Here is a 24,309-nt window from a genome sequence, read left to right as displayed (position 1 = left end):
AGACAGAAAGACAGACAGAAAGACAGACAGAAAGACAGACAGAAAGAAAGAAAGAAAGAAAGAAAGAAAGAAAGAAAGAAAGAAAGAAAGAAAAGAAAGAAAGAATTTAACTAGTTTAACTTTGCACTTGAGATTGGGAGACAACGGTATTAGTAACAGAAGAAAAGATTTCTGTGGGGTTTGGTAAACTAGTGTCCAGATACCTTGCTGCTCTTAATACCATCTTTCAAAGCCATCTATCAAAAGCAGAAGCCTTTGAGTACTGGCACGGGACACATTTCCAAGGCTACTGCCTTAGAAAACTGAAATGCTGAAATGTTTATCCTCTTACAAAAATATATACAATGTCTAAACCAAACAGTGCTCCATCTGTTTTCTCATCTTCTGTTTTCATCTTCATAAGAATCATGAAAGAGATGAAACAATTAATTTGCTCTTACCACCACCCAGCAACATCCTTCCTTCCCAGTCTTGCAACTCAACAAGGCCAAGCAGGGTTAGCCCACCTGCTCAGATCAGCTGCCACATTCCTCTACTTAAATATTTAACTTCCAAAGTAAGAAGACTTCCAAAATTACTTCCAACAAATTGGAAGTTTAGTTACCTTTGAGTGGCTTAACAAATTCAGTTTGCTGAGAACTGCTGCTGAAGGCACTTCTCTCAGATGCTTTTCAGTAAGTCACAAGGGAGTCTGACCTTGGGATATGTGGACAGAAACCAGCAAACACTGGTTTACACCCAGCAGCCTCTCCATCAGCAAGTACTGTGCACATCCACGCTAAACCTGCTTTTCAGAGCTAGCACAGCTGGAAATTTTACAGGTTTTCTTAAAAACCAAAAACCTCTTAAAGGGAGGAGGCAGAAGCAGCAGCAACATAGTGGGAAAGCATACAAAAAACCTTTGCAACACTGACATTTAGACAAACTAACTGAATTTGAGTCATCATCTGAAACCCCTGACTCAATCTGCCTCCACACATTGTTCTCTCTCTTTCAACTTCTTTCTCAGAAAAGAACATATAGATTCTGTCAACATCCCCTAAACCCCTTTTATCCCCAGCCAGTGTCTTCTGAGAGCCACACCAAATCTCTTCATTTTTATTTACGTACTCACTGTTTGGAAAACAAAGTGTCCCTCCCTTCTCTTCCTGGGCATACTGCAAGAGACAGAACCAGGGCAGGATCCAGGATCCTGCATTTGCCCCCTGCCACCTGCCTCCCTGCACAGGGGCACACGCCACTTGCCCCGAGAGGCTTTCCAGCCTTCCCTCCCGCAGCCAGCCCTGCAGGCACAAGGCAAGAGCTCCCCTCACAGAAAGAAGGTCGAGAGCCTGATTCAAATATTCCCTTCATTTACAGTGGCTTCAGTCAAACTGGGCAAAATGCACAGACTATGAAATTCAAAACCCCTTACTGCATATTTTTGATGGCTATCAGTATGAGTTAAGCTCTCAGTGACACTCTGAACCTGTTAGCTAGAAAATGAAGTGTTTCATTTTTGCTGTACCACAGAAAAAATTAAGTGACCTTCCTTACCAAAGCACAGCATTCATTTCTAAAAGGCTCGCTTGCTTTCAAGACACATGCACAAATCTAGCTTATATATTTCATTTCCTTGAGGCTATTTGAACATTTTAGAATATGACAAAGAAATTGGGGAATCTTAAATGTAAAAATGTAAATGCAAAAATCAGTAAAGAGAGTTTGGATGTATTTTTAGAACAATAATCAGATTTTACTAAACCATTTTCACTACATTTTAAGTGCTACACAAACTTACAAAGACAAAACGATAACTTTCTAGCAATACCATGGTTCTAGCTGACATTAACTTGAAGTACGCATAAGCAACAGGCTGCAGATGAGTCTCACATGGGCTCACTAGTAGCAGAAAATAACTCTCACTAATTCCATGTGCCTCCAAAGCACCTAGCATTGAAGTTTCCAATCTTTTTCCTTTTCTTTGAAGCAACAGACACTTTGCAATCATGCATTTACCTAGGGACACTAACACTTAGGGGTGCTAACAAGTATTTTTCTCTCTTTTTAAACACACTTGACTGACTTGCATTCCACCATTGACCATTGCTCCTCTTTCCCCCAGAGCATCTAGAAAACCTTCACAGTCCACGAGAACACCTCATGACAGAAGGGGTTTGTTTTGTTTTTTTAAAAAATACAAAGTATTACCTTATCCTTTTATCTTCAACTTTTTTCAGATATTCATCTCTCTTCAATACTCCCAATATTGTTTCCCTCTCGTGTTCCAACAAAAACGACAAATTGATGACCTCCAAGTTCTTGGTCATGATTCCTCAACAGACCCTCCTTCAAAGACTGCTCTGTCCAAGCAATTCTTCCGATGATTTATTTACAGGGGCCCAAGGGCACGTTTAGGGCAGAACTACACGACTCATGCAGTCAAGAGGTATTTGGAGAAATGTTCCAGTCACACAAGGAATAAAGGCTCTCTCTCAGTTGCCTTTGCAAAGAAGCCACTCATGTTCCCGCAGGTCCCAGCTCCCGGGCTCACTCTCCGCCTTTGGACTGGCTGCACAACTGGCATCTGAATCAACTTCTTGGCGTAAGTGTAGTTTGAAGCCACAGAAAAGCGGGATGTATTTATTTCAAACTACCTGAAAGACAAGAGAAACAAGTGATTTTTGCATTACCATCAAAATCTGATTTAAGAAAGGCTAAATCCAATAATAGTGTGAAAGCCAAAGAAGGAAGGTCTACTTTTGCAGCCCAACGAGTTGTCTCTGGGGCCCCTTGCACCCCATTTTCTCTATGCTGTCGTTTATTTACTCTCTTAGGAATGGGAATGGTTATTCTCAGAGCTCCTGAGAGCTCTGCCTGGTGCAATATAATACGAAGCTTCCTACTGTGATACACTTAAATGATTAAATTCACCTTGTTAATATTGCAGTCCTTCTAGCAAGTAAGCATCTTGCAAAAACAAAACAACAAATCTATTGATTTCTATGAAATGACTTTCACCAAGAGGAAGGATAGCAGAGGACCGTGCTAAAGATGGATTCACCTCAAGATATGTACACACCTACATCTCAGCGCATCACTGATTACACCCACTCTACAGTCAATGGAGAATAACAGGAACCTTAAGGAGTCATTTATCCACTTGCTGTAGACAGTTAATTTAGGACAACATATCCTAGAAGTTCCTACTCCTGCTGAATACAATGTTTAAAATGTATATACTCAGAAGTGAGACAAGTATCCCTTTGTACCCTTTTAGATTTCTTGAAGAGAAACCAATTCCCCAACAGAGAACAGGAAAGACATCATAGTGAATACTGAAGCAATAAACTGGTCCCTCTCTGAAAATAGCCACCACGAAGACATTAGAAACATTTGGTCAACTAGCTGGAACATCCAACCCTCACACTATCAGTAAACACTAAGTTTCTTACTGAAAAAAGGTACAACTTCCCTTCTGAGCCACGAAAAATTTTACCCTGTTTCTCTGCATTGTATTTTTTTGGTAGAAAACTAAAAATCTGGGCCACTGATTATTTTAACTCTCTGAGGAGGCTGTTTAGGCTAAAAATTATGAGAACAATTTAATTGTAGTAAAGTAAAAAATACAGCATGCAAATTATAGCCTGAGCACCAAGAAGGCCATCTTCTTTCTTAGGTTTGCTAGCAAAACGTTAGCTGCTGCGTCCCAAATGCTAACAGCATAGCGGGCTGGGGACTACGGGTTCCTGGTGCAAAATGCACAGAAATGCAAGCTCAGCCCACCAAGAGCAGCCTGCGATGTTTCACTACTCCAGGTGCACTGTATTTCTGTTGGCAAATTTGCTTCAGAGGGGTAGTATAGGTAGTGTAGCTGATATGCAGCATGACCATTCTGAGCTGCACTGATGACTAGGATGGTTGGAATGGAAAATTAATGGAAAAATAGATTTTTTTAAAAAAAATCCACCTCCTATTTAATGGCGTAGAACAAGCAAAAGAAAAGAAAACATGTTTCACAGGAGTCTTTGTACAGCCTTTTTGCTGCATTTTAACTTGACTTCTGGCCACGCTCTCCAAGCATCTTTTTCCTTTAAAGCAGCCTGTACTCCCAGTCAAAAGGCTTCCTAATTTGGCCACGCAAATTAGCTCCAGGCCTTGCAGAACCTGGGGAATGCTGCTCCCTCCCCAGAGGGGCACACATTTTTCCCATTCAAGGAGGACTCCTTCTGAAGACATTACAAGCACAACCTCTGCTTAGTTGGCTTTCCCCACCCCAAGCTAGCTCAAACGCTAGCAACAGCTAAGCCTCCATGGGCTAAATTCTCCCATTTCTTTGGTAACGTTATATGGCAAGGCTGTTTTTGAGTACTGGGCAGAGTTCAGGTAACTTTATCCTCCAGGAAGCCCATCTAGGTAGGCAAAATGCCATGTTGCTCCTGTGTCCCGCCTATCTCTTGCCTCACTGTACACAGCCTCTGTACTGAAATTTTGTGATACCGCTGCCTTTATTTTGCTAAGTACCCACACAAGAGGGAAGTGTTAGTCCGTAACCCCAGTAATCACCCGCACGCTCAACCTGGTGGTTTAAAAGCAAGCTTTATTAGCCGGCCGGCGGCGGACCTCTTACAGATTGTCCCAAGATCCGCGCCGTTGGAGGAGAGGTTCATGTTTTTATAGACGACTACAACTTCTTTGTTAAATGTTACTTACGACCACCATTGACTAACTCCCCTTTTCACAATCCCCTTACCATTTGGCATGTTTGGAATCTTATCTCGGGGTCACGGCAAAAGCAACAAGAGCAGGGTATGTATCCTGTTAGTCCTTATACTCCCTTGTAGCAAGCGATATTTACAGAAGCAGATGGCAAGGTTAACTGTAAATTACCTGTTAGTCCTTATCCTCCCTTATAGCAAGCGAGATTTACAGAAGCGGACGGCAAAGTTAAATGCAGATTACATAGTCTATATCTTATACAACTTCAGGGTGCAAGCTTTATTTACAGAAGCAGAGCGCACGCTACCCTGTTAACCCCTTATAGGCCTTACAGAAGAGCCCCCTAAAACTCCCCCCAGTCTGCAGCAACTCATGGTTGTGGCTCCTGGACTTTTTGTGGGAAGTGGCGGGTGGTTCGGTTACAGAAGTATTAGTTAAAAAGAATTAGTGAGATATCAACGACAGTAGGAACCCATGAAATGGAGGCTAATGAGTAGTATTAGTTGTAATAAGGAGATACTGTTTATAATAAAAGTAGCACTTAAGAATTCCCTGCTTTAGACAACAGATAATTAAAGAGACTGTGCTTGGGTTTTGCAATTTAGTCAGAAAAACATCTTATTTTCTACACTGCCTTTTTTTGTGTTTTTTTTTGTTTTGTTTTGTTTTTGTACTCTATTTCCAAATGGTCCAGGAAAAAAACAACAAAAGTCAAGCACATGAACCAATATATGGTTAAAAAAAAAAAAGAAAAAAGTGCAATGTACTAATATAAATGCACACTCCATTTAACGGAATTCTGATGTTTAATGCAGCCTTGTGGCTGGTTAAGAAATTTAGTCATTTTCATCCAAAATGAATGAAGATTTCCTATAATGGAGCATTTTGGCAGTGCTAGATCACAAATCAGGGTACATGGAAGAACACAAAGTCCATTAATAGGATGGTGACGGCTTTAATCTACACTTGATTTGGGCTACAGCATTAATTTTCAAAGTCAGAGAAATGCAACAATTCACTGCTGGATTGGGAAAAGAATCAGTAAAGGAGGACGAATTAATGAGGTGACCCAAGAAGAAGAGCCCTTTGAGTGCGTGGTTGTTTTCCCTTGCCTGAAGGAAAGGGATAAAATAACAGATCACTAGCACAATCTATTTGTTTTTCCTGCTCCTCCTGTCTCTGTCAATAGGCTATGTCTAGAACAGTCTCTTCCTCTCTCATGCTATAGCTAGAAGATTAGAAATAACAGACTCTTGTTATTACAGGGCGTATCTTGCAGAATGAGGCACTACTTATTATTATTGTTATTATATAGTGCAATATACCCTGCCGTATACCTGCATCCACTATGAATATGTACTATGTCTGTGCAGACAACCGTTGGTTGCCCTACCACCTAAGGGCACCTACCGCCCTACTACCTAAGAACAAAACGAAGTCATTTAGGATTTGTCCAAAAAAACAAAAGCAGCTTTACAGTGGGGAAGAGCATATTGTTTATTTTTGCTAATGTCGCAGCTGCTAGAGCTTCTTGCAACAACCAGAAACTAAAACTTTTTTTTTTTTTTTTTGTGATAGATTACGGTTAAAAACACATAGGAAATAATGCAAATTCAGTGCATTTTTATATTCCTAGTCATTACAGCTGCAGTGAACATCACTGCCACCATTGTCTGTATCCCCCGGATATAGCAAATCATCAGCTGCTCTGCACTGCAAAACTCCTGCCTCTCATCGCTCCCCTATCTCCACAGGAAGGGAAGCATCTCCAGGAGAGAGAGAACTGAAAGGAAGTTAGATAAAGTGAGAGGAATTATCCTCTTTTCTTCAGTGGTCCTGTTATCAAGTTGCTTGTTACAAGAAATTACACCCACCACCAAGCCATTATGTCTCCTTAGTCAGAGGCAGTACAAGGAATGAGTGACTCAGCAACGGAGGCAGCAGCTTTAACGCGCATTGCAGTGCCGGGATACAGGAGCTCTGGCATCAGAGCATCACCTCACGCAACACGAGCGACAGGGCCTTCACCTGCAGTTGCTGAAAAACCGTCTGCCAGCACAGAAACGTTGTCTGTGCTGCCCACGTTTACTAGCACAGAAGTTACTTGAGACGGGCATCGACCGCACTTGCACGCTAGGGAATCAGCAGCAATAGCAGTCGAAAGCAGTGGCGCACGGCCAGGAATTGGACCGGGCCCTATCACGAGCCGAGACGGGCTGGCTGGGACATCCCTGCCGCAGGGGGGAGGAAGGAGGCAGAGGGGCAGAGCGGGGCGCCGAGCAGCAGCAGCAGCGCCACGGCCCTGGGCCCACGCGTCAAGCGGCTGCAGCTCCCCCCTGCCTCCTAGGGACGGCGAGGCGCAGGAGTCTGGGCTAAGGCAGCCAGCTCGCGCGCTCGAGGAAAGGAGCCACCTCTCACATGCGCTCTGCCCACAGCACAGCGATTGCACCCATCAGTGCAACTGCCATTGCCCCAACTGCAACTGCCCACAGCACAGCAATTGCACGTATTCTGAGTGCAGCCACACGAGGGGCTGAAGTAAAACTCAAAACTAAAACAACATCACTAGGGAGCCACCAAAACACACCCCACGTACACCTCTTATCTTTCCTGAAGCCCACACCTACCGACAAATCTATGGTAGTGGAAGAGAGAGGCAGTGCCACCTTAGAAATAAGGAAACTTATCATATCAAGAACACTTAACAAATAAAACATAACTTGTTTAGAGTGTAATAGCCAGCTCATCCCTTCTCCTAACTACAGCACAGTGCTTCCAGAACGACTTACAGGGGATCAAGAAAAACCAGCTTCCTTTCTCAGCAATCTGTTTGCACGGCGCACACACACCCAGCTAAGCAAACTGAAAGGCAGCAGGTGCTCAAGCACCAGGAAACGCTTATTGCACAGAATCAATGGGGTCGCAAGGCAGAGCACAGGACTCTGCCTTATTTGGCAAACCTGGAAGTCAAATGTCAAGAAGAAGAAAACAAACAGAAGTTGCCTGCATGGCAACTCAGTCAAAGGCACATGGATTAATCGTACTGAAACCTCTAGTAGGGGTTAGAAGGCAAGTAACAAGCAAACAGATTTCTTCTGTCCAAAAGCCTAAGAACAAACTTCAGAGACTTCTAGATATAAGAGCTGGAAGAAGGGCAGAACTGGCAAGGCATATACAGCATTACAGAACTGGCCCAAAAGAAGTGGCAGCAACGTTGTCCGGCAGGGCATTTGTTTGACAAGCACAGAACAGCTCCACAGAGAGGTGTATTAGGGCACTAAGATGAACAGAAGCTCAGAGAAACGCCAAAACATCTGACTTCAAGACTCAACCTCTGTAAGGCATATAAGCATCTTTGACTATTTTAAGTATGATGAGTAATAAGAAACTGTAATAAGCAACTTATTCATCAATCAGATAAAACCAATGCATTTTGAAGTTGCAGGCACTACTCCAGCTCCCTTATAAAATCCTGGCAAAGCTTGTACTATTACAAGACTGTTGCTTTTTTTCCAACTACAGTCAATGCCTTCAGGCTATAGCTAGTTGCTAGCACTGGTTTTACAAAATTTAATCAATATCTTAATATTTTATATAATTATATGTTAATATAATTATATAATCAATCTATATTAATTTAATACAAAATTATCTTGTAATCATTTTTTAAAACTGTGGCAGGAGAAAGGCAGCAGATACACACACCGTAGAGCAAAGACAGAACAGAGCACATGGCTCGGAGTACAAAACGTGGCCTACACTCATGAACATATATCCACAATCCATAGGCTCTCCAGAGAACCTAGGAAACAAGAAAACAGGGGGATTTTAACCCTGCAACAAAGGCTGGAAATAAATCACCAAAGTCTTCTCTATACTATTTGCTTTAGCTATTTAGGTGTAAAACACAAGGAGGAGAAAGAATGACACAACAGGGTAGGAACATTCTTTCTTTTGCTTCTCTTGTCTTTGCCTAAATTGCACTCCCTTTCCTGGATGAGTATTTAACCAGAAGAGACAAGACTTATCAGGGTAAGAACGGAAATAAAATTTACTGCCTCACCTTGCAAGATTAACCATGAAAACAAACAGATAAGAGCCAAGGAATGAAGGAAAGAAAAATACTCTTACTGGTGTTAAACAAAGAAACATCTGTGCAATGCTAAATCACCCACAAAAACATGGCTTAGGGCTTGAGTCATACCCAGTCTTACCTTCTTATTCGTAATGTGTACAAAGGCGATGTTCACACAGGACTGAATATTACAGTACTATATACATTTATGTTATTCCCTGTATCACTCTACTTTTTGTGATGGAATGGAAGAAAAGCAGTGCAGTGAGGTCTCAAATGGAACAGACCTGCGTACAGCTACAGAACGGTAATGTGCCTCCTACATACCTACTGATAGCTGGATACACAATAAATATCACTAAGACACTGTTAAGGAATTTAGTTATGACTCATTGAAGAAAGTTCATCAAGTGCTTCTTTCTAAGAATTTTTAACATCCTTTTCCCTCATTAATGAAGGTATTGCCTTTGGGAGTGAAGAATCATCCTCTCATAGAAAGTTATGTTAGAAACAGACAAACAGAACACAACAACTTTCCTAGCACCTCTAACCGTTAGCATTTCCTACAACATAAACTCACTGCTATGAGACACAGTGAGTTTAGAAGAAGTTAAATTAATATCTATTACGGCATGATGGCATCTGACAGCAGAAAGCACCATACACAGAATAGGAGTGAACACCAAGGACACCTGAAAAACATCTGTATATTGGGATTTCAGGCTGCTCTGGGCAGCAATTATAAACTGACACCACATAGGAGATCTCTCTGGAGTAGCAATCTGTAGTTAGGTATTAATACTGAAAATGCCATTTGACAAAGTAGAAAAAACACTGTGAAACAGGAGGATTATTTTCACTATTTAACAAGATATCTTGAAAAAAAAAAAAAGTTTCCTGCATTCCTTCAGCAGGTCATGCTGTGGACTCACCTGGTTATTTCCTGGCTGAAAAGGTTCTTGGATGTTGCCAATAAGCATGTTCTGCAGAAATGATCAAGAGCCATGAAAGGTTTCAACAGAAACTTGTAAGTCTTATAGTCTTTTCATTAATTCAGCGCATTAAGAATACCCCAAAGAAGCTGTTTTGACTTTCTCAAGCAAAACATTTTATTTTGCAAGTATTTATTTGCAGATATTTATTTCCTAACTACCAACCCGCGGTTCATTTCATGTGCTAGAATTCTGCTATTGACTTTACTTTCTTCATGCCGGAGAAGAAAAGAGGGCTGCAGAAATACTGTTGAGGAACTGCAGCCAGGCTGCAGAGTCAGGGCAAAGGGATTCGGCATTTGGAATAGCAGCCATTCGGAAGAGCACCCAGCAAGCCAGGGGATCCCCTTCAAGCTTTCTTGGGGAAATAAAAAAAAACAAAACCAACTAAAAATCTTCAGCTGTTTCTTGATCTGAGTGCCTGATCACTGATGCTGTACTGCCAAAACAGTCCTTGAGTAACTGTGTTTTGAATGACGAAATCTGGGTGAGGGGGCAGTAGAAATCCCACCTGCATGCGTTTTGGGTGGCTTTCTAAATGTCACACTGTCTTTCTGGATGTCAGCATTGTATAGTAACATACCCCAAAAGCACTAGATATTATAGTAACATTTTAGCTATTTGGCAAAGCAACTGGATTTCAGCGTTAATGAAAAGAAACGAGCTTGCTTCCATTCAAGCCAAAGGTACTGAACATAGTTATCCATTACATGCATTATCTCTATAGAGGTGCAAAACACCTATTAGGGATTCATCCCTTGTTTACTGCAATCCAGCCATTTCAGCCTCACTCTACAAGCAGTGGAGTAAAGCAGGCATTTCCAGGGCATGACTCATCTCATCTTCCAAAGGACATTTACAAAAGGTCAGAGTTGTTCCTCTCTCCAACAGCTGTGAAGGGCATGCAGTGGGACCACCTCAAGTGCAGGCTTAGCAAACATACGAGCAAATGCATTCTGCCCACTAGGGCAGGATTATTAGGATTCGGAGAAACTTATCCAGAAACCTACCCAGAAGACACAAACAGTTTATCAGAAAGCAGGATACAGAAAGCTTCTCTGTACAAGCAGCAAAACCAGCTAACAAATCACTTAACAAGTCTTGCTATCAAATGCACGTGTGTGTTGTCTCATCCTGTCAGAACTGGGCAATCTGCACCTGTAAGCACCTCAGTTTCCAGGGCTCCTGTGGCAGGTGAGAAAGACAGCTGATGTATTTCCTCTCATTTTCACAGGTTACACTGCTCTCAGTCTGAAAACTGCCACGCCTCATTCATCAGACTCCAAGGATCATTTCCCATGGGGCAAAGGAAGCGACAGAATATGCGGTGGGACTTCCTCTCCTTCACAAACTGGGGCTTGAAAGGTACAGCCACGACAGCTCAAAACAGCAGTACAAGGTCTGCATGAAGCACCCACACGTAGATCAACAATTCTTCCCTAAAAACACTGTTCATCAAGTGGGGCCTCTGAGGTGGTTTTGCCATCTTCCCCCACCCGACACAGCCTATGCAGTACCTCAGCAGTATCTCTCCTCAGAAAAACGCACACAGCTAAGTGTTGGTGCTAAGCTAAGGTGATGAGCGGACTGCCAGGCTTCAGCCTTGCTTGCCCAAGAAGCAAGAGCAGAGGCCCAGCAGCACATTACTCACCTGTGGCTAGCAAGCAGCAGCCAAACATATGGCTGAAGGAGGGGATTCAAAGCTGCACGATGGATCACGCTGCGGGAAGTGCCCCAAGCCAGGAGGCAGCAGATGCAACTGCTGGAGGTGTCTTCCAGAGACATGACAAATGACAGATTACTTCAGCAGAAACACCTCTCGACCCCTGGGAACTCAGAAAGTCTTTGTTAGCGGATGAAGTCCTAAAAGGCCACCTATTGTACACTACCCTATAATGCCTTATTCTATCTGTAGAAAACCAGACTTTCTCATGGAGCTGCTCGCGACGACCTTTAAAGGCAATTCAAAATCTAATCTAATAGCTGTGGGGGCTGTGCAAAGAGCAGTAAAGTGCACAAGTTCTCAAGAAGCAGCTCCTACTCCAAGATAGCCAAACAAAATCAGGCTTCTTCAATTAACCACTGTATTTTTCACTTCTATCCCTTTTTCTAGATAGATGCCTAATTCAAAGGAACTACAAGCACGAGGGTTCAAGAACCTGGATTTCCATCTGTTCTGCATCTTCTAGAGCAGGTGGTCGTACACTCTAATGCCAGCTTTTTGATGAAATAGCAAGATAAAAGGTATTCAAGGAAAAAGATAGTGCAGAGCTGCATTCCCAGGATATAAATCACAACTTGACCCATGCTGCCTCACTCGGGCGACAGTTTACTCCAGCCCCCTGCACCGTGCAGGGCTTTTGACGGCTTTGTAGCACACACAGTTTATGCCACTTAACGTGGTGCTGACGTGTAACACTATGCGAGGGTCAAACTACTCACTGTTCAGGGCCTGGGATGCACAGCTTAGTTCCTGCACACTTGCAGCAGCAAATCTAGGAAAGACACTTCAGAGACAGACAGCACCTCCCCGAGAGAGCCCACTGCACACTGTGTAGGCAGCCATACTGTGCCACAAGGGACGAGAAGGAGGCTCCGTGCCCTTACCTCGAGAGCACATGTGCAAATGCTACTGTTTTTCCAGGGCTCAAACATTGCCCAGCCATGCACAGCTGAGCATTCTTCCTTACAGGTAGTGACAGCTCTTCTCACACAGCATGTGCAAGTAGTCTCAGTTTGACAGATGCCCTCAGGGAATATACGGGAATGATAAAGGACATTTTTAGCTAAGGAATACTGGAAGGTTAGTAAGATTCATCTATTCAGTCAGCGTATAAAAGCACTCATACTGGCTTACTCATGTTGAGATCTGGGGTATGTTTTATTATTTCCTCCACATTTCTCAGCTTGTTGCTGCATGCAGCTTGTGTCCTTGAGCCTAGCAAGCCCTCTCAAAGGGATTCATGCAAGCACCTTATCTAGCACAGATGAGCTTATTTTCTAAGTTGGAAAGAAGGACTCCATGCATATTAAACACAGATGGAAAAGCAGGAGTAAATGGCAGATTTTTTTCACTACCTACTTCAACATTAGATCAAGTGATCTTCTCATTCCTTAGCACTGAATAAAGAAACCATCTTCACCAGCAAACAGTGCTCTAAATTTCCACATGTAGACTGCTGGCTACCCGCAACAGTTGGGGGCCTCTCAAAGACTATAGAGAAATATCTGGATTTAAGTCTGATATCTTACAACAGAAGAATGAGTCTCTCCCTTAAAAAAAGAAAGAAGGAAAAGAGATTTACGGTAAAGCTTCCTAAGCAAAGATATACTTTCTATATAGCCTGGCTTTTCAAATATGATAAGCACTGACAGTCCCACATATTTTTAAAGAGAACTGCAGAGTCATTACCTTGGACTGTCAGGTCTAGAAGAATCAAATTCTTTTTGAATTTCACCTTGGCAATGGAAAAAAAAAGTAGTGAACCTTCTACCTCTTAACTGCTTTAAGTGCAATCCAAAAGCAAACAGGCACAGACCAAAACCAGCTTTCTTGCCTCTCTTTATTTGTTTTGTAGTTATTTAAGTGTTATCTAAAGATGGCATTATATTTAGTACTTCAACCTGTTACCAAGAAAGTTGCCTGAAGTAGCCCAGCCCACCATTAGAAAGCTGAATTCCTTCCCCTCCTAAATAAATTCTAAGCTACTTTTCAGCAAATATATTTATTCTTAAGACCTTCTTCCCTGCAGTCCTTTGCCTCTCAAAGTTATGGATGAACTACCTATAACAACACTGAGTATTGTCTTAAAAAGACAAGTATTTGCAATTCAAAATAACACAGAATGATGGACGGAAGAACTTTCTAATTAAACTGAGTATTGTTTAGCAGCCTGTTTGATCACGCAACTCTGCAGTGCAGCTATGCCATTCCATAGGTCAAACACAGTATGAACTCAAACATTTGCAGAGAGACCACAGGACGCGGAGCTGTTTGCATATAACATCCTCAGCGAGGTTTCCTGCCATAAGGAAACATGTGGTGTTCAAGCAGGGAACACTGCGCCATTCAACAATAATAACAAAGTTTGGCTTTCCTTCAAGTCAATTAGAGCTTGGACACTGTAGAGCATGGCAGGGGCAGGATGGAAGAGAAATGGGTGCAGGCTGAAATGCATCTTTCTATTAAAAGGAAGAAATAGCATCCTTATGTTTTTCCATTTTCTCATCAAGAAAAAAATGACTTTAATATATTTTGTCTACGCTGCCCAGTAAAATGGATAAATTAACAGACACATTTACAGTTTAATTATACTACACTAACGAACACTAATTTGTGGAAAATAACTGGATGGCTTCTCCCTACTAAATTGCTGAACTTTGCTAACCATACACTAAAAGACTGAGTGCACAGAGACACCAAAGCCCCGAAAGAACCACCTCCAACTTGCCAAACTACTAAAAAAAAAAAAAACGAACAAACCAGCAGTACGGGGGTGCCCCTGGTGCAGTGGGGATGCATTTTCACTTGCATCCTGCTACACCAGGGCTCAAATGCATCACTGCTGACATGGGCTAGTGAGTATTACAGGAAACGGTGGGGAATCGAGTTTTTAATTTTTTAATATATGCATCAATATAAAACGTCACCCCAAAGAACCCAAAACACACTGTCCATCTGCACCTTATGCACAACTTACTTGCTCATGATTCCTCCAGTGCCATTTGAAAAATCACCTTTTCAGCATATGGCTGTTACGGCAGATGTGACATAACAGCCACAGAAAGGAATCAAGTTTCTTAAAGCAGTGACCATTTCCCAATATCAAAAACTTTGAGGGGAATTTCAGCATGAGACATGCAGACCTGTCAAATCTCATCCCTAAGATTCATTCAAGCTCGTGACTTGCCTCAACACACGAAGCCTGGACAGTAAAGAAAAGGTGATGGCCTGAGCCAAGGCCACGTTGCCCTCAATTGAGCAAGTCTCCAGTTATCCCATCAAGCCAGGCTGCAGGAGAAGCATCTCCCTAAGGACAGCAGAGAGACCAGGGAGAGGCTCCTCCTGGGTAATCACTGAGGAGCTAATGGGAGGTAATCTCACCCAGGGGATATTCACAGCACTGTTTGTGAAGGGAGTAAGCCAGGTTACTGGAAAACATTTTGTTTAAATACAAAACAAAAAACACCACATCATCGCTAATGCACAGTCCGAGTGTGCAAACAAGGAAGTTCATGACGGCCAACCAGGATGGGCACAGTTAGATTTCCAGGCTTCTAGGTGTGGATTTAGATTCATTTTTAAATCAGTTTATTCACCCTCAGTGTATTGAGTCCAGGCCTTACGGCTGCTATGAACCTCCTGACACGAAGTCTGCCTTCTCAATGACTCGGGAATAAGGAGAGCAGAAGCATCTGAATGCTCCAAGACACTGGAAAATACCCTTCAACTTGGAAAAGTGGATGAGAAACCAGGATTAAGTGAGCGCTTAAAGGTTAGACAGCAACTACACATCATTATTCACTTTCCATTCTGCTGTGGAATGGGGAAGTAGGACTCAGACTGTCAAATTCTGCAAAATGCTGAGAAAAATGTAGAAGCAATCACATAAAGGATTAATTATAATAAGCAATAATACATGAAAAACAAGAAACTGTTCTCCAAATTCATCCACAATTCACCCTCCCTGAAAGCTGACATCTTTTTATACAGAGCTCTCCAGTTTTCATCAGCTTTTCAAATATTCTCTTCTCTTGTAGTGTCAGACATATCAGTATCACTTGAAGGCATTTAAGGATGAGACAGGTTCAATATTACCTGCCTCTCTCTAACACTTCAATCAAATTCTGCCTGCTCAGTAATTTTTTACACAAACTTCTAAAACAGAATTTCTATCTAAAACAGTACTTTCTATGCAAATTATCCTAAAATCCCCTAATTTTGGGGATGTTTCTTAAAGTCCTTTTTCTATTCTACATTGCCATGTAAATGATTAGTTCATCACTGTTCCATCACCATGTACAAATACAAAAAGCAGAGATCTTTTGACTGCAACCGTAGCCTGCTACTAAGAAGAAACTGTTTTCAGATGAAAACCCTACCTAGTCTCTTGGATTCTCTATACTGCAATTCCCATATAGTAAGTAGTTAAGTATTCTTTGTCTTAGTTAACAGGCCACTTCAAGGAAAAACTATACCATGGATTGCAAGGATGCCTGACATGACATTTCCAGCAATTTCCAGCAATTTGAAATAATGTGTACATTTTAATGAAGAGCCTCACCTATTTTACATGGCATTAAGAATCATATTTCTTATTTTGAATGTAACCCTAAGTGGGCAAGGAAGCCTTCCCATTAAAGACTTATGTATTATTTATGATAACTAACTACTTTGCCAAATTACCTATCAATTATCTATAAAGTTTCTCATGCTGAGTCTTTGGTTAATACTATTGCTAAAGTTTCCAAATAGGAAAGAATAGTAAGGAAGGAATAGTAAGGAAGAATAACGAGTAAGGCACAGGATGTGGCTGGCTCCTATTTTGTCATAGGGGTAAATTTCCATTTTGCAAAGTCCATACACATAGCACAGCACAGGACCTTCAAGCAGGATGACAGGTTTTTTTGGTCAGGGAATACCTTATTGCTGACACATATCTTTTATTTTATTGCTGACACAGCGATGGTGTGTGATGCACCACACTTGACTGTAGCACTGTCTCTCATCATTACTACTTACATACGTTTCTATTCCCTGTCTTATGCTGACATTTTATTTCTTTATATGATAGAGTTTCAAAACAGTGTCTGTGAGAAAAGGCAGCCTCTGCTACTGAAGCTGCACTGCAACAAAGCCCAGCGGCAGGAAACCAGAACTAGACTCCTTCTGTATGAACCGACATCCTCAAACAGCAAAAGGTCTTAACAGAAGACGGCACAGCAATAAATCAGCACTGTGGGACTCCTTCAACCATAACAGAAAAATTGGTATTTACTAACAATCAACCATTCTTCTCGATATTTACTGTCAACCGTGTTCCATTAATTTAACAATACAGAAATTTCTGTAGTACAGAAATTACTGGTAGCTGGCAAGTTCAGAAACATTTGCCTGGCCACCATCTCTCACCAAAAGCACATTAGATGAAATCATCCTCCTTTAGTAGGATTTCTAGGGAGTCACACTCATTTTTTCCCTCAGCTATCCATAGTCATTGGCAAACTAATTAAAGGAGTATCATACCACAGAGAGCACATATTAATATTAGAAGAATTTACTACTATTACTTTAAAATGCTCTGTCAATGCAGCAAAATTTTTTGTTTCTATGCTGCCTAGCTTTTAAAACAAACCCTAAGTCACTTAGCTGTATAAAGTCTTCCAAAAATGAACAGAAAAATCCACTGTGAGGCAAAACGAAACTCTAATCCACAAATCACAACAGACTAAATTGTCACAGGCCTTCTGCTTGTTTTCTCCCCTTGAGATGTGAGACCACATAATCCTTCTGTTGCTATTCTTTTTTTGCCTGAAAATTACTATTTGGGTATTAGTATAATACTAAAGGGAATGTCTCTCTCTCCCCTGACATTCCCATAAAAGGATGCCAGAACTATTCATTCCCTGTAACCCACATGTATTTGACCTTCGAGACCTTTTAAGTGCAATTTTGCTACTTTCCTCTCAAATATACTGTTCACATTCCCACTTACCCTCCTGAAAGAGTGGCTTGCCACATATTTTACACTTTATGATTCACAGTTCTTTTGATCTTTTCCCCAAAACAACAGAAAGAACAAAAGATAGCAATGGGGGATCTTATAGGCACAGCAAGTCCCAGTAATATTTGCAATAATGAAAAAAATTATACAGTAATAATTTAATCTGACTTCATTGCTGTCCTCAGGCATAAACTCTGTCTGCAGATATATTTGCATAGTTATCTAACAAAAGGAAAAAAAAAATCTGTGTGTGAATTAACTAGAGAATTTGCTATGTATAAGAATATATACATTCTCCTTGACTCCAGCTTTGATAATCTATAGTTAAGACCCTAACATTGACTCTCAGGGGGTCTCTCATTCTCTTGACCCATTTGATGTTTGGGTTGTGCTCTCTTCCAGGTCAAAGCAATACATGTGAGCCACCTGGGAGGACATAACAGATTCCCTGCTACCCCTCAGGGAGCACCAGCATTTTCATCTGATGTGATGAGAAGACAGGAGAGGACATAAGCACACAGAAGCCAGGACAGAATAGCTTGGCCATTTTTTCTCTCACTTCAGCTTGCATCTATATAAGTGAAAAGTAGCTCTGCTCTAAATCCACAGAGACGCAGTTCCATTCCCTACTATTAAAAAGAAAAAAAAAAAAAAAAACCCACAGCTATCTGTAAGTCATATAGTCACATATTATTCTATTATTCTGCTCCTCCTACTATTCCTCTGTTCTTCAAATAGAGTGAAAACCAGCCCTCAATTCTTCACTATTAACTAGAAAGGAAAGCTAAAAAGAGGTTTTGAGGGGAATTTCAAAAATAAAAACACTTTTTAATATGTACAAGTTGAGGTAGTCTACTTACGAGCTGGGACAGTACCAAAAGATAAGAAAAATCCAACTTACAGAATCACAGAATATTCAAGGTTGGAAGGGACCTCTAGAGATCATCTAGTCCAACCTTCCCACTGAAGCAGGCACGCCTACAGCACGGGGCACAGGGCGGCACCCAGGCGGGTTTGGAAGACCTCCAGAGAAGGAGACTCTACAACCTCCCTGGGCAGCCTGTTCCACTGCTCTGTCACCCTCACAGGAAAGAAAGTTTTTTGAAATTAGTTTTGACCATTTGTAGCTTTTGAGTAAAGAAGATTAAAGAGCCATGTACAAATACACACTACTTCTATAATTTTTTCCACTCCTTGTTCAGAGTTCTCTTTTCTTTTTTTTAATTTTTATACATATATATATACATACATATATATAAAGATATATATATATATCTTCATGGAGGTTTTAAGTCTGAGGACAGCTGCTTATTTACTAGTCACACAAATAAACAACTCCAAATAGACTTGCCATAGAAACCGTGCTGTCTGACAGCAATCTTTTCGGTATCAAATGAAAGTCAGTTAAGAAACAGTTATTGCTTTTCTATTTGCTGTTGGTGAGATTGCTATTCATTTTAAGAGGATATGCTACAGGCATGCATGCAGGATGCCACTGATTTACACTATGTTTGAAATGAAAGTAAAAATGAAGTGAATGCATCTACGGTAAAAACACCTGCTCAGAGCGGCACTCTCCTCCAGAGCTGTGGGTAAATGAATGCAGAGGTTCAGTGAAAGAAAGTCAAAACCTCCAAGATGAGAACAGAAGCAGAAATAGGCCAGGAGGAAGATTCCACACTTTTCAGTAAGAGGACCTGAAGGCCAATGGGATCTTGGGGTGCATTAAGATGAGTATCTCAAGCATGCTGAGAGGTGATCGTCCCCCTCTACACAGCCCTGGTGAGGCCACATCTGGAGACTGTGTGTCAGCTGGAAGCTGAATCATGTGGATGATGAACAGAAACCAAATGTTCTCTCAAAAATCCATCTTTACTCCCCAAAATGACAATATTAGAAACATTAGCAGCAATCATGAGTATTATGTCTATTTAACAGTGAGGCCAGCGAGGAGGTACCAATGGATAATGTATTCATAAAATCATAGAATCCTTAAGGTTGGAAGGGATCTCTGGAGATCATCTAGTCCAACCCCCTGCTCCAGCAGGGTCACCCAGAGCACGGGGCACAGGGCGGCATCCAAGCGGGTTGGGAAGATCTCTAGAGAAGGAGACTCCACAGCCTCCCTGGGCAGCCTGTGCCAGGGCTCTGTCAAACTTCCTCCAGTGCAGGAGTTACGAATCTATCAGAAACACTGTGGCCTGCAGGATTCCTCGCCCCCAGGCACTGAGCGCGCTCCTAACTCACGCCGCCCAGTCAGACAACACCTCTGCTTGCACAGGTCACTCCCAGCTCTCCAACTCTCTCCGCTGCCATGTCCACTTCACTGAAGGATGTATATGAGCATGTTTAAGCAGAAACTGAAAATATTGAGAAAGTCTCTTATTTTCTTAGTTCATATTCTTACCTAATAAATTATAGTCTTCCAGCACTTTTCAATCATTCTTTCTCCTCAACTGCATCCTACATATCCACATAGTTCTGACAATGAGGGTTTCACAATTAGCCAGTATTTCAAATAATAGGCAAAACAAACAAAGAAAAAATCCTCCAGAACTCAGATGCGTAAAATCAGGCTTCTATATCTACAGCACATTTCCTAAACAGCAGTAGTGCAGCTCTTCGACAGGCTGATGATGAGACTCTTCCACTGCTCATCTCCTCTCTAAATCACACCATTTAAATATGAATCTCAGGATTCAATTTTCTTCTTTAGGTATGTATTGATCGCTTTTTCACAGCTTACTGTGCATCGTATAGAACTGTTAAGTCCACATGAAAAAATATTATTAACTGAACCGGATCAACTTGCAAGCGTAGAACATGAAAAGGTACACAGTGGTGCTACACATAATTCCTACGCTGGCTCCCTGCCTATAATGTATCACATAACCAAAATTGGAAACATCCCTATGGTAAAGGTGTTTTCCTCTCATTTACTGCTACACGGCCACCTCCACAGTTTCCTAGGCTGCACAGGTGTATGAGTATGTCTAGTCCAAAACTTAACCCAACGCAGAAACACTAAATAATTCAGTTGCATTCAGATGACAAGTTACTCCAGCACAGAATACATTTACTCAAAAATCACACAGCCTCTCTCACACTAAACAGCTACGGTGAAAACAAACAAACAAAAACAGAACAACAAAAAACCTAGGTGGTTAACAGCGAGCGCCGCTATCCACCAGAGATTAAACTTTCCAGAAGCACATTCAAGTGAAGATGCAGAGCCAGCCAAAAAGGATTAAAAAAAAAAAAAAGAAAAAGAAAAAGCAATGCTCATTTAAGGAGATTCCTGTTAACACTCATTTGTGCAATACAGCACAAACCACGATGGAATTTTGTTCCATCACTAAAATCCATTCAAGTTTCTAAGCAATTCAAAAGCATACCATGGGAAATGTTACAGCAAAAATAAAAAGGCATAGAGTAACTGAATTTAATTATAAAGAAATTCCAGTGCTGGCTGATGTAAACATCAAGACAGATGGATTCAGCCTGTGAGCATTTGAGAATGCTCTTGAAGCTGCCTGTGCCCTGCCCCATGGAAAACCATGCTGAACTGGGACACTCCATCATGCCCATGGCAGTCTAAGACACAGGCTTAAAGGGCTGTTATAAGCAGGAGGAAGACTAATTTTTTTTTTCTTTTTTTCCCTTATAGAGGTTATTGTTTAACTTAACATTTTGCTTCCATAATGAAGACCTTAATGACCATTTGCTGGACATATATCGCAATCATAAGATTGGCTTCCACTTATACATATCTCTGGTAGAATACATGAGTTCCTTCATCCTTGGTATCAAGAAAACCCAATTAGAAAGCAGAGGAAACTTAGGCAAGGCAACAGCAGTGAAGCCCTAAAAAACAGAGTGTTGAGTCACTTAGCAAACCTGGCAACCTCTGGCTGCCTTCAGTCCTTACCTCGCTCAGCAGGTTCCCTCCCCTCCTGCTCCTTCAAAACAGAGCATCTCACTAACAGAGAGCAGTTAACCATCAGATTCACCTCTGTCTTGATAAGCAGACTTGGAAGACAGAGAGCATTAATATATTAACAGCACATCCTGTAGATAGGCAAAAATGTAGATGACTATGATTTGCTGATCACATTTAATAAGATCATTTATACTTTTCCACTAAGAATACAGTGCCAACACAGAACAGATTTTCTTTCACAGTAAGTTTTGATTAAATAATCACTCATCTATCTCAAAGAAATTAAAAGATTTCGACTACCATGAAATCTATAAAAGCCAAAATATGCTGCTAAGTGTCTAATACAGTGTAAAAGATAGCTTATAAATGTCAACATATGAAATTACTTAAGGTGTGTAAATACACTTATATAGTGTGGACATTGCCCCTATCTCCAACCATTCCCACCACAAAGTACAAACAACAATTCTCACTGCAAGTTACCTTCCAAAGCTCCATTACACTCACTTGGATGCGAAACAGCAGCATGAAACCCCTGCATCAAATTGCATTTTGAGGATAATTCATAATAGAAATACACAGAATCAGCAATATTATCGTGTCTTTTTATGTTAAAAAAGTTGGGGTAGCAACAGGAAGGCAGGAGAGTATATGCAGGGCATGCATTCTGCATTGACACAGCTTTGCTGACTGTATGCCTGAAAAGAGACACGAAGGCTCCACCGTGTTCACCTCTTCTGGCCTCTACATGCAGCTCAGAGGACTATCCCCCTGCTAAGTCCCGTTAGAAACGGAGGCTCTGCTTCAGAAAAATCTCTCAGTTTAAAGTTTCATCATGCTGATACGGTAACAGTACTTTCACTGTTAAAACACACTCTGTATAGCCTCTGCACGTCCCATCTCAATTTTCTACGCTGGGTCTCCTTAAACCTTTCCTAGCTTCCACTATCACTGTCTTGACATTTCAAGACATCAGTCCAATCACAATTCTTTTACATCTACTCCGGACAACACATTCTCTCACAGACTATACAGTGAGGGACCATTAAGCATGGCGAGGACTGTGAGAAATGTCCCGCGTGGCACACGGAGCAGCAACACTCGCACTCCCCACACCTCACCCTCCTGCTCGCTGCCCCTCTGGCTCTCCAGCTCCACACAACGGGCTCATCCCCGGCCGGCCGCCCGACAGATCCCAAAGCTTTTCCAAAGCGGCCAGCCGGGGGGAGCAGGATCCTCCACTCCATTCCCAGTACACAGCTCCACACCGGCTACGCTGAAAGGCGTACAGGCTGGCCGTGCTTTGCAACCATCAAGTACGGCGGGCTATGGCCACTTGTAAGTTATTCTCCCTCTCCATTACTTACTCCTCCCTGTCTATGAAATTATGTAATATTTAGATTATTTATTATTATGCATAAAACAAACATTTTGTTCACGTAAAAAAAAAAAAAAGAAAGAAAGAAAGAAAGAAAAACTTAGCAAATACCTTGGGTAGCCCAGGGCTCGGGCCGTCTCCACCTGAGTGCCACCCACCTGCCCAGCACCAAAGACAACAAACTGCCCCTTCCTTATCGACCCCTCCTTGCAGAGCGCCTGAGAGCACCGTCCACCACCATCAATTCTCATGGCAATGTAGGCTAAAGAATATGAATAAATAAAAGCATGCAGACATTCCCCATCAAGTTACCGTTTTCCTGGCGGGGGGGAGCCAAAGGAAGTCAGTCCCCCTCTCCGAGGGCACTCGGAAGGTGCCCTCGGGCACAGGGGACCTGGCGGGGGCTCTTCCCACCAGGGCTCCCTCTGCCCAGGGCTGCTGCCGCAGGCTCCGTCTTCCTCCCTGCTGGCAGAGACCGGCTGTATTTGCTATTGAGAGAGAGGGACTTACCAGGAACCTCAGGAAGAAAAAAAGAAAAAGAGCTGTGTTCGTTCTGATAGATACAGGTACTGCCCGCACGGCCACGGCCGCCGCTGCCGCTGCCCTGAGGGGCTGCCCATGTCACTGTGGGAGGCGGCAGGCGCGGCGCTCCCGCAGCCCTCCCGCCCGCCGCACACGCGCGGCAGCTCGCACGGGGCTGCGGGTGCAGGTGCGGGCTGGCGGCGGCAGCCTCGCCCCTTCCCGCCCCCGCCTGAACTGCTCTTGTCTCGCCGACCAGAACGAGCCCGGCAAGGGCTGCAGCCGGGCGAGGCGCGGCCATCCCTGCGCCCCGGCAGGGGTCCCGGGGCTGCCGCCGCGGGTCCCCCCGCGCCTCCCCGGCTGTTGCCGCTCCTGCTGAGCCAGCGCCATGCGGCGATGCCCGCTGCGCCGCCCGCAGCGCCCCTCGCTGGCGGGAAACGCCGTGGCGGGGAGCGGGGGGGGGACGCCGCGGAGGGCCGAGCCTGGCTCGCCCTGCCCGTCCCGTCGTTGAGGGGAGCGGGCGCCATCCCCAACGCGCGGCGGAAAGGGGCAGCCCCTCTGCCCCTCGCGAAATGGCCGCTCCCGCAGCGCCCCCGCGCGGCGGGCAGGCGCTGCCCCTCGCGAAATGGCCGCCCCCGGGTGGCGAGCAGGGACTGCCCCTCGCGAAATGGCTGCCCTCGTGTGGCGGGCAGGAGCTGCCCCTCGCGAAATGGCTGCCCTCGTGTGGCGGGCAGGAGCTGCCCCTCGCGAAATGGCTGCCCTCGTGTGGCGGGCAGGAGTTGCCCCCCGCAAAATGTCTTTTCCCGCCCCGCTGTGCGGTAAGAGCCTTGTCAGGTCACCAGGCTACTTGCCACGTAGTGTGTCATGTTTTCCCAACGCATTTTCCATGGGGAATCTCCATCAGTATCCAGCTTGCGCTGGATGAGGGGAGAGTCGAGAGGATAGAGTGGGATGTAGTGAAAGCGTCATATCCAACTGTAGGG

The 24,309-nt window shown here is 43.1% G+C and overlaps 1 protein-coding gene across 1 annotated transcript in view; it reads right to left on the bottom strand.

Annotated features, from left to right (window-relative positions):
- Nucleotides 1–23,340, bottom strand: part of SYTL5 (synaptotagmin like 5) — a 67,777-nt gene extending 44,437 nt beyond the window's left edge. Inside the window, exons 1-2 of the mRNA XM_026047317.1 lie at nucleotides 23,318–23,340; nucleotides 2,191–2,636 (exon numbers count right to left, since the gene is read on the bottom strand). Of these exons, the coding sequence (XP_025903102.1) occupies nucleotides 2,191–2,309 (119 nt within the window). The 5' untranslated portion in view covers nucleotides 2,310–2,636; nucleotides 23,318–23,340. The remainder of the gene's footprint in view (nucleotides 1–2,190; nucleotides 2,637–23,317) is intronic.
- Between the last annotated feature and the right edge of the window lie 969 nt (nucleotides 23,341–24,309).

The sequence above is a fragment of the Nothoprocta perdicaria genome, unplaced genomic scaffold (genome assembly GCF_003342845.1).
Source record: "Nothoprocta perdicaria isolate Ctin4 unplaced genomic scaffold, notPer1 scaffold_49, whole genome shotgun sequence".
NCBI lineage: Eukaryota > Metazoa > Chordata > Aves > Tinamiformes > Tinamidae > Nothoprocta > Nothoprocta perdicaria.
Note: the sequence above shows the minus strand (reverse complement) of the source record. Positions and strands in the feature narration are given on the sequence as shown.